Source organism: Colias philodice, chromosome 25, assembly GCF_061535455.1.
Source record: "Colias philodice isolate Cphi_HAF_F1 chromosome 25, ilColPhil1 Martin Lab GWU primary, whole genome shotgun sequence".
NCBI classification, from domain to species: domain Eukaryota; kingdom Metazoa; phylum Arthropoda; class Insecta; order Lepidoptera; family Pieridae; genus Colias; species Colias philodice.
The window spans coordinates 7,716,016-7,726,917 of record NC_143110.1 but is presented as its reverse complement, the minus strand read 5'-3'; the positions used below and the strand labels follow the sequence as shown (position 1 = coordinate 7,726,917).

The window sequence follows — 10,902 nt, the reverse complement described above, 5'->3', positions numbered from 1 at the left end:
GCTGATAACAGTACAATCCCAGTAATCGACAACATAAACAATACGATATAATTTGACTCATACTTCCGTTAACACATTGTGTTTATACTTAGCTTATGTGGTAAAATCCCCGCTTATTAACTATAATTAATTCAAATTAATGCCACATTTAGTTACTAAAAATATCAATAACACATTTCTTTCATAAACAATCAATAAATTTCCCGCGTTTTTTTTGACATTGTTCGTAAATCGTATTATAAACAAAGAAGTCCTTTATTAGAATAACTGTTGAATATAACCGGTAAAATATTATTCGGGTCACTTACGGTACCGATTCGTATATAAGTCTGTGAGATTTGTTAATAATCTGTGATTATCGGAAGCTATCATTCAATACGCAATTATTATTTTAATGACAAGATGAAAATAACTGTAAGTATTTATTATATTACTTTGTATATGTGTAGTAACCATACTATTTATTATAAATACGAAATGTGTGTATGTATGTATGTTACGCTGTCAATTTCAACTATTTTCATAGATGAAAATGGTTGAAATTCATTAACTATTTTCATTTTTAATTGTATAAAATTAAATTGTGAGTTTGTAATTCATTGTATTTGTAACAAAAAGCTGTTGTATACGCAAACAACATCGTATGTATTTGTTTTCCTCGATTATTATGTGTATTTAATATTATTCGTTTTCATTATCACTAGTTTTTACGACGTGTGAAATCTACAAATATGAAATGGTATTTAATTATTATGATAATAATACATTTATACGTGTAAATAATGCTACTTTACATTATATATCTTACAAATTATGTATACTGTAATATATATATAGGTATACTAGCGGCCCGCCCCGGCTTCGCCCGTGGTACATAATATGAAAAATAGATGTTGGCCGATTCTCAGACTTACCCGATATGCACAGAAAATTTCATGAGAATCGGTCCACCCGTTTCGGAGGAGTATGCAGACTAACATTGTGACACGAGAATTTTATATATAAGATGTATACTATAATTATGTTTACAATAATAGATCTATCTACTCGACAAAAATTATTCGCCCGCTCGCCCCGACTAAAACAACTATAATAGTTTTACAATGAATAAACATTAAAAAATAGGTACATTATAAAAGTACATATAATAAATTTTTCAGGTACTAATCGTGCTGGCTCTCCTACAATCATCTCTATCAGCTCCAAAAGGAAAGATAACTGACTTAGAAACGGCATATATAGACAAGCTGAATAAACCCTGGTTCGTTCCGCACCCACCGTCCCAATATCCCAGAAAAGGTGAAGCTCTGTGTAAGGGTAGACCATGTAAACCGAGCGGGATCGCGTGTGAAGATTGTCAAGTGAATGTACCTATTGATGTCAATTGGAGATGATGTTTAATAAATTATTGAATGTTTGTGCTGTTCTAATCCAAGAGCCCACGACGGCCAGACTTTCCTTTCTTTCGGAAAGTTGAAAGTTTCTCTGTATATGTCTCCTATACAGATAAGAACGACCAGCGACTATCAAGTTTGGGTTGTGGTTACTTTGGCAGGAAACAGGTAGTAAAGGTTTATAAAATAGTACCTCACTTTCATTATAGTTTAAAAGCTAAATTTTATATATGTTACTTGGGGACCTATAAAAAGATGGTACCTAAGGAGCCGGACAGTTATCATGGTTCTTACATCTTGCCAGACACATTTAAAAATAACTATCATATCATCAAATTCACATAACTACCTAAAAGTGTAACAAATATGAAATAACCCACTAAAAACATTAGTTAACTATAATTATTAAAAAAATAATAGTATAATATATAAGTAATAAAGTTATTACTTATCTTTTACGGGGACTTATGTTGATGGAATTCCACGTATCTCGATGACTTTTTAGTTATTGTGTCATCGAGATACGTGAAATTCCATCAACATAAGTCTCCGTAAAATATTACTTAACTTTATTACTTATATTATACTATTATTTTTTAATAATCTATTATAGTAAACTAATGTTTTTAGTGGGCTATTTCATATTTGGTACACTTTTAGGTAGTTATGTGAATTTGATGATATGATAGTTATTTTTAAATGTGTCTGGCAAGATGTAAGAACCATGATAACTGTCCGGCTCCTTAGGTACCATCTTTTTATAGGTCCCCAAGTAACATATATAAAATTTAGCTTTTAAACTATAATGAAAGTGAGGTACTATTTTATACACCTTTACTACCTGTTTCCTGCCAAAGTAACCACAATCCAAACTTGATAGTCGCTGGTCGTTCTTATCTGTATAGGAGACATATACAGAGAAACTTTCAACTTTCCGAAAGAAAGGAAAGTCTGGCCGTCGTGGGCTCTTGATCTATTCTTCATTTATGATTCCGTGTCGTCTTTTACCTCTTGGTAGAGCGTAAATTTTTTTATATTAATATAACTAGTATGTTTATTGAAAATCTTAATTGTTCATGAAAGTATTTGAATATGTTATTCCGAAAAACGTAGTTATCAAATTAAAAAAATACTCTAGATGTTCTTTAATAACAAACACATCCACCTTGTCTAAATTTATTCACTTCTTTAATTAAATATCATTAAGCGTTTTTCAAGAAACAATATTTAATGCCTACTTAACTAAGCTAGACATATTTTAAATTAAATTTCTATAAAACATCGATACTTTGTATCTTAGTATAGGTACTTACATATAATTATTTTATTGACCATTTCCCTTCTATTGTCTACTTACCGAGTACTGAATATTGTATAATTTAGAAAAAATAATAATTTCTTGAAACTATATTTTCCAACATTGTCACAAACATTGTACATACTGCAATTTCAACAATAACAAGAATTTTAACGCAACACATAACGCCTACGTAAATTACACTTTACTATTATAAAAGTAACAATTTTCTTACGTTACTAGCACGCGATCCTTATTAAGATACTCTTTATCTATAATAATCTGTGTATGTAGCAACACTATGGCTTTGTGAAGAAATAATCGTTGTTAGTTCCAAATTTAAATTTGTTTTTTTTTTTCACACAGAGGTTATGCAGGTTTCTCTATGCTACCTAGCATTATAAAAATGTCTTCTTACTTATTAACAGAAAATATTTTAAAATATTAGTAGATACTTTCGTGATATAGAACCCATAAGCTTATATAGGGATATAGAATACCTATACCTATCACTTTAAAGATATAAAATGTGAAATTTGAAAGGCGAAAGTTGCAACCCTTTTTTGAGAAAATTATAATACTTAAAACAAAATATTATGTCTACCACCGTACAAACATCTGTGACAAAATCCTACCAAAGTAAACATGAACGAAGTCGTGATCACCAACTAGTCTTCAATACAACATTTTTACAGATTTATGAAAGAAGAAGTTTAATAAGCGAGATTTTACAAGAAAATCTTACATCGAACGTGGTCAAGGGTAGTCTGAGAACTTGATCTTTAACCTTGTCGTAATGTGATCAAAACTAAGAAAAACAACAATAAATCTTATTTTATAGTGTTTCATCACACTTTGCTTACTGAATACTAATGTTGGCAAATTTTTACCGAGACCTACCAACAGCACATGAATTATAGAGTAGGAAAATACGAAAGTATGTGCAAAATATAGCGATGTTTTTATTTTGTTACATATTTTATAAAAAGTAACCAGATAGCAGTTCGTAGCAAAAATAAAAGATTCATAATTCATTTCATTTATTCAGCAAAATAACACATAAAGTTACACATAAAGTTAATATCATAAACTTATTTGAAAAATTATACAATAAAAATAGGAGGAACTCCGGTATCTGTGTTAGTTAAAACTGTGCTACAGACACCTGCGCCCACCCCTCAAATTAACTAGAAATTACTATGTTATTTCTAAAATTAAAGATTAAAATTAAAATTACAGTATATTAGAGTTTCATTACATTGGAGATAAAATTACATTACATTGCAATAAACATGAATGTGTAAGATAAATTATATAGGTACATAAAATATTACCCATATACTTATTCATAAAGAGCCTGTAAAGAGGCATTTAATTAGCGAAGCAATATTGTGATATTGCAATATTGCAATATTTCGATCAAAAAGGAAATTTCAATAATATGTCTTCAATTAAAATGTGTAGGTATAGATAAAAGTTCTATCAACCTTTGTAGATTGTAGCATTACAAATTCTCTACATTTTTGGTACATTCTCGTATTTCGTAAAAATAATTCGTCTCTTTTAAGATTTAATATCATTAAGTACGTACTTTTCTGACCCACTTACTACAATTTGATATGACCATAGAGAACGTATATTCATTAACACGTTCACTGCGGCATGTCCAGTATCGGGCCATCAGCGACTACACCACAGTGCGGCGCCCAAAATCGCAGTTTTCACCGTGGTGCGGCGAGGTTTTTTATATGTTAATCAATGACTAGAAAAGAGACAAATATATTTTTGTGATCACAGTTTGAAGTAGGACTCAATTTCGTTTAAAAATCGTATGGCAAAATATTGGACCAACGCATAGAAAAGAAACCGTTTCTTTTGTGTGCGGCATGTCAAATATTTTGCCATGGACAAGCACCTCATGCCGCACTGTACTGCGAGCGCGCCGCGTGTCAGTCTCGCATAGTGATGCACCAGGACCGAAGCACTTTTCTTTTGAGTTTTTTTAAATGACAATGATACCTTAAAGGCTTTAGTTTTTTTACTTTCTTTTATTTCGTAGCATAAATGCAAAAATGTGATGACAGTTGTGAAAATAATATAAAACATTAAAACAAAAGTTACTGAACAAATTAAAACAAAAGTTACTGAACAATTTCCTGATAGTACTCTATCAAGTACCTTGTTTTATATGTGTTTTTTTTTGTATCGACGATCTCGTTATCTGTTAACAAACAGACTGAAATATACAAAATTGATTTATATCGATATCGATGTTTTATTTTACAGTGTTTCCCATCGCTATTACTGTAAACATGCCGTATCAACGCAGTGCGGGATGGCAAATAATTTTTCACAAAATCAGGGGTTTACATTTTCCCTCATATCTTTTAAACTATTCGGTCAAACTAAAAGCTATTCATGCGGTATATACAAGACTATATATACTATTATCTGAAAAAAAATTTTTTGAAATATCTTGAAATTTCATGAAATTATTAACCTTCAAAGTCAGAAGGTGCGATGTGATAAAAATGGCTCATGACGCACAGTGGTGAACTTGCCGATGTGAAGTATGGAAGACATGCCGCAACAACGGTAAGTTTGGCATTTTAGGTGCCGCAGTGAACGTGCTAGACACATTCGAAGCCTGGCTGTACGCAGCCGTAGCCACTTAAAAAAAACATTGCGCGTTTTTATCTAAATTTCGCGCCATTGTATCATGACAAAGGACACGAGTTAGTCGGCGTTAATTTGAAAAATGTTCACGGATTATTTTGTCATTGTTCGCTAAATAGGGAAATACTATATGATGCCAATGGCAAGGAACGTTTGATTCTTGAATGATGGCAGTCGTTTAACTTTTTCCGAAGATGATTTTTTGAAAATGTGTCATGTGCGTGTTTTGTTTTTGTGTTTTATTCTTAATTTGTGTGTGAAATGTGACGATCCGAGAGCGGAAATAGGATATCCGAAAGGCTTGATGTCAGTATGTATGTATGTTCAAATAATTAGAATTGTATAAATTACTTTTTTTGTATAAACAACATTTTACTAATAACTCTCAATTTCAAATTTCTGTTAAGTCTTCATTCATAAATGTCTATATAAGTGTTTATAAATTCTTTTTAGATCTCAATTATTATTATTTATTATTCATAAAGAACATTTCATTGTTTATGGTTTAGACGTGCTCTTTTATGCAAATAAAAGTATCTTTAAAATCATAAAATAAAGTTCATACTAGTTGAGTTAAATGAAAAATCCTTGACATAGAGCTTGCGTTGGCTTGCATAGAGCACGAAGAAGAGATTTTATCAAAATTCCAATTACATTTCTTCCCTTTTAAATAATGCGTAACTTCGTTTTTTACTATTCTAAAAATAAAAAAAATGATTAAGATACAGCTGAAAATAAACATCCAAGAAAATAATAACTTTGAAGTACATTAGTCAGATAAAATAGAAGTGCGACATACCTAGTAGACTGGAGCCGACCGGTTATTTCATAAGCTGCAACAAGATCTAAATAGCTGTTGGACTTTAAGTTGTTCAATTTACTTTACCTTCAAGTTATTTTAAAACCCTAAAATCTACGAGTCTTACACAAGTAATCTTTGAAAAAATCGTTTTTGAAAATATAAAAAAAACCACACAGCATTCTTACGATAAATAATAATCAACATATTTTCGTCGTTGTACTTTTTAAGTTGCGCTTTTTACTTTGACATTGAAAAAATATACCAGCCGAATTGGTAATCTACTCCTTTTTTTAAGTCGGTTAAAGAAGGATTCAGTGATATACATTATACATAGGTATATCGCAGGAAAATTGTGAATTCCGAGCGTTGGCGCGAGAGCCTGACGACATTATAATTTTTATATCACGCTATATGATCCACGAAACTTCGGTCGCTTAAAAATTCCGAATAATCCTTAATACTGAAAGATATTTAAGAATATTATAATATTTAAGATAATTCCAGGTCCCGGATCAACAAAACCGGCATCCATACCTCGCAGTCAGTTGAGGTACTTACATTTTGTGGTCCAAGGGCAAGGAAATCGGCAGAAATATACCTACTGGACGGCGAAGAACATTGCCAAGGATCCTCGTGTGGATTTTCAAAGGTAAAACTGGTAAAACTACCTATAAATTCATTTTACAGGTTGTTTTGCAGCCTAGTTAAGAAAATAAATATAGCTAATAACGATTAAACATTCACATTTTCTCTTAGGAAAATTACAACCAGCTAAAAGGCCACAATCACGATTCCTAATTTAGCTTCCATTTTGTAGACTGCAGTGCTATCATCTTCCTCAATTTTCCAAGTACACCAAAAATTCTTACCCTCTCCTATTCTTGTAGATAGTTAGATACCTACAGTAAATGAAATAAACACATATTTTTAATTTAGGGTACTAAATAGGTACAATTTATGTCCGGAAATAACTGTTTTTTTAGTATTCATTGATATCGCTCATTAACATTTAATTCATACATATTTCAGAAAAACTATAGTGGTAGCGATCGGATATTTGGACAGTACGAATTTCCCAATATCTTCTCTGCTGACCAATGAATATATTGCAAGGGGATACAATGTGATCCTAATTGATAACCAAAGATTCGCCACCGTACATTATTATCTGTAAGTATAATCGTTTTATTATTATAATATAGCTTATGTTTGTTCTACAGGACAGTCAGAAATTAGGGCATAATGCGCCACTTTGATCAAGTGCAGGTCAAACGTCGTTCGAACTTATTAGTTCGTGAACAAGTCCACAAAATATTTTCTTTCACGGATTAGAACAGCGGTGGCGTGGATAACGTGCTGATAAATTTGAAATCAATTTAATTTCTTGAAAGTTGAACTACCGACTATTGTTAAGTAGAGTTTGAACTTCGATTCCGTCTTTTTTTTCGTAGTCGATAATCTTATATATAAAAATGAATCGCAAAATGTGTTGGTAAGCGCATAACTCGAGAACGGCTGAACCGATTTCGATAATTCTTTTGCACGCCTCATAAGCGAAGCGTTGAGGTGGGTACTACTGTCACTTCGCGCAAAACATCTGATTTTTCAAACTTAAAATGTCTTTATGTATCATACATTGCACTTGTAAGATAATACATACACACACATATTAAGAAAAAACACTATTTTTAACGTTCATGATATTTTTGATGTCATTTTTGTTATTTAAACTAGTTAAAAAACAGTTTAAAAAAGTTCTGTCTTGGACGTCCGTGTGTCTGTATGTGCGGATCCTTTTTCTTGTTAACACGATAGCGACCGAAATACTTTACTAATCGAGTCTTTTTTTTTTCTCTTACGCTTGAGTATGCTCAGGAATAGAACCCTTTCATTTTTCAGGGTCTGATTCGATGTGGTTTAATTGTTATTAAATAAACAAAAATAATAATTAATAAATATTTATTAAAAAAAAATTATGAGGCGTGCACTTTTGGATTTTCCAAATTTTTTTTATTATATTCCTTGAAGTACGAGGATGGTTCTTATGTAGAGAAAACGTAAATATTATGTACCACGGGCGAAGCCGGGGCGGACCGCTAGTTTTTAATAAAAATGTTAATTAACCTGTTAAAATAACTCTTAAGCTTATGGAAATAATAAACAGAATCCAAATCAACCCATAAACTTCGGAGATGTGTCAAAAAATAGAAAGCAAGTCTACAAACTCTACGTATAAAATAAAAATTGAATAACATGAAAAATATTATAGATAGACGGTAGACCCCCCTTTTGAAGTTTATTTTCGATATTTTTTCATGAATGTTCAGAATATTAAATGTGACCGACATGCGAATGAGCGACATTGTATATAATTATTATATAAATTACAACAAACAGCTTATGAAAGCCTGAAATATCTGCATAATTTATTCAAACGAATACATACCTACCTAAAGTCGAATGAGAGCTTATTTATACATAACTAAAATAAACCTTACAATAATTCAAACTGCTCAATTGTAACATTAGTCGTGCCAAGAGAGATCTCCCAATCATAATGAACCTAAGTTCGAATGGGCTCTTCATTAAAATTACCAATCCTTTATGAATAACGACAATAAATTTATATCAAAACTCAAAAGCAATATTTCCCAGAAAACCGCAGCGTAATTTCGAGGACAATGCGGATGTTAATGCTTCCAAAGTTAAATGATAAGTAGCAGAAATATACGAACGTAAATACAATAAAGTGGCAATATGCCAAACCATAGGGATTCATTTATTTTCAAGCACTTCGGTTCTTATATTGCAGCCTTTATAGAAGATTATATTATTATTTCAAAGAAATAATATTCTGTCGCAATTGATATTTTGTATTTTGTATTTCTGGAATCACTCTGGAATACAAAACATAGAGAATATTGACGTTTTTAATTCCCTCATTTTTAATTATTGTCTCCGTCATCCGTGTATAGAGTATATTGCATTTTCTGAAATTAATTATTTTCTGTCATTAAAAAACTACATATTTACAAAATAATTTGGAAAATCCAAAAGTGCACGCCTCATAATTTTTTTTTAATAAATATTTATTAATTATTATTTTTGTTTATTTAATAACAATTAAACCACATCGAATCAGACCCTAAAAAATGAAAGGTTTCTATTCCTGAGCATACTCAAGCGTAAGAGAAAAAAAAAGACTCGATTAGTAAAGTATTTCGGTCGCTATCGTGTTAACAAGAAAAAGGATCCGCACATACAGACACACGGACGTCCAAGACAGAACTTTTTTAAACTGTTTTTTAACTAGTTTAAATAACAAAAATGACATCAAAAATATCATGAACGTTAAAAATAGTGTTTTTTCTTAATATGTGTGTGTATGTATTATCTTACAAGTGCAATGTATGATACATAAAGACATTTTAAGTTTGAAAAATCAGATGTTTTGCGCGAAGTGACAGTAGTACCCACCTCAACGCTTCGCTTATGAGGCGTGCAATAATCGTGAACATTTGTAGGACATATTAATAATCAATTTAATTATGCTAAATATCATATTTCTTTTTCAGAGCAACGCGCCTGATGCGGCCAGTGGGCAAACACGTCGCAGAGATTCTAGTGGAACTAACGAATTATGGATTAGATCCTTCCAAATTAGAACTCCTAGGCTTCAGTCTGGGCGGTCAAACAGTCAGCTACATAGCCCGAAACTATCAATTATTCACGGGAAGAAATATATCCCGAATTACCGCTTTAGAACCTGCAGGACCATGCTTTAGGTCCCTAAAATCTACAGACAGACTGGACGCATCCAACGCTGATTTTGTCCAAGTTATCCATACAAATATAGATGGTTATGGCATGGCGAATAGAATGGGACACGTAGATTTCTATGTTAATGGTGGGGAATTCCAACCGGCTGATATAAACTTCTTTCCGTGCACCGCAACTTGCAGCCATTTCAGGGTTTTGGCTCTCTGGGCTATGGCTATGAAGAATCCGACTAAATTCGTAGCTGTAAAGTGCAAAAATATCCAAGAAGCTAGGGACGAAATGTGCTATGATAAATTTCCTTTAGTGACTAATGTTATGGGCCCAGATATAGATGTCGATAAGCAGGGTATATTTTACTTAGCCACGAGTAAAAGCTATCCATTTTATCTTGGCGAGGATGGGGTTAAGCCAGAATTCGCTGCGTGGAAAAGCATCAGCAATATTAATGAGGGGAATGAAACGGAAATATATACGTAGTCTGCTAATGTTTTCTCTTTTAATTTTCCTTTTAGTTTCAGTTCCTTATATCTTCTTCCTGAATTCCTTACATGATGATATAAACATTGCACACAATGTATGTGTGGGTAATAACTGAATTCTGGGTCCAAAGTTCTTATGAATGACTTACGTGCAAAGCATAAAATCATTCATCTGAATCATTAACGCCACATTATAATTCATCCCAAATGTCTGAAATGAATGCTAATAAGATAATAAAAAGACTCTACATTATTGTTATTCTACACAAGAATTTAAAATGTCAGGAGGGTATTTTAAAAATGATTTTGTGATCGGATAGAAAATTTTGTGAACTAATATTAGCTTCATAGTTACCTATTGTGATAAAATAGATAAGCTTCACTCACAAAATATATAGTTATAATATATGTATAGTTTACATAATATTACAAACTTAACTACCATAACTATTGTTTGTAGAGATTACGTGAAAA

At 31.7% G+C, this 10,902-nt stretch overlaps 1 protein-coding gene and 1 long non-coding RNA gene across 2 annotated transcripts; both read left to right on the top strand.

Moving 5' to 3' along the window:
• Nucleotides 1-260: 260 nt before the first annotated feature.
• On the top strand, nucleotides 261-1,417 carry LOC149477514 (uncharacterized). Its single transcript, XR_016317592.1, has 2 exons — nucleotides 261-414; nucleotides 1,161-1,417. It is a non-coding gene; the product is annotated as an uncharacterized LOC149477514 (long non-coding RNA).
• Nucleotides 1,418-5,329: 3,912 nt separating this feature from the next.
• Nucleotides 5,330-10,531, top strand: LOC149477513 (pancreatic lipase-related protein 2-like). Its single transcript, XM_089710657.1, has 4 exons — nucleotides 5,330-5,681; nucleotides 6,674-6,818; nucleotides 7,199-7,339; nucleotides 9,745-10,531. Exons 1-4 carry the CDS (start codon nucleotides 5,576-5,578, stop codon nucleotides 10,424-10,426), a joined length of 1,074 nt encoding a protein of 357 aa, XP_089566783.1. The 5' UTR covers nucleotides 5,330-5,575; the 3' UTR covers nucleotides 10,427-10,531.
• The last annotated feature ends 371 nt before the right edge of the window (nucleotides 10,532-10,902 follow it).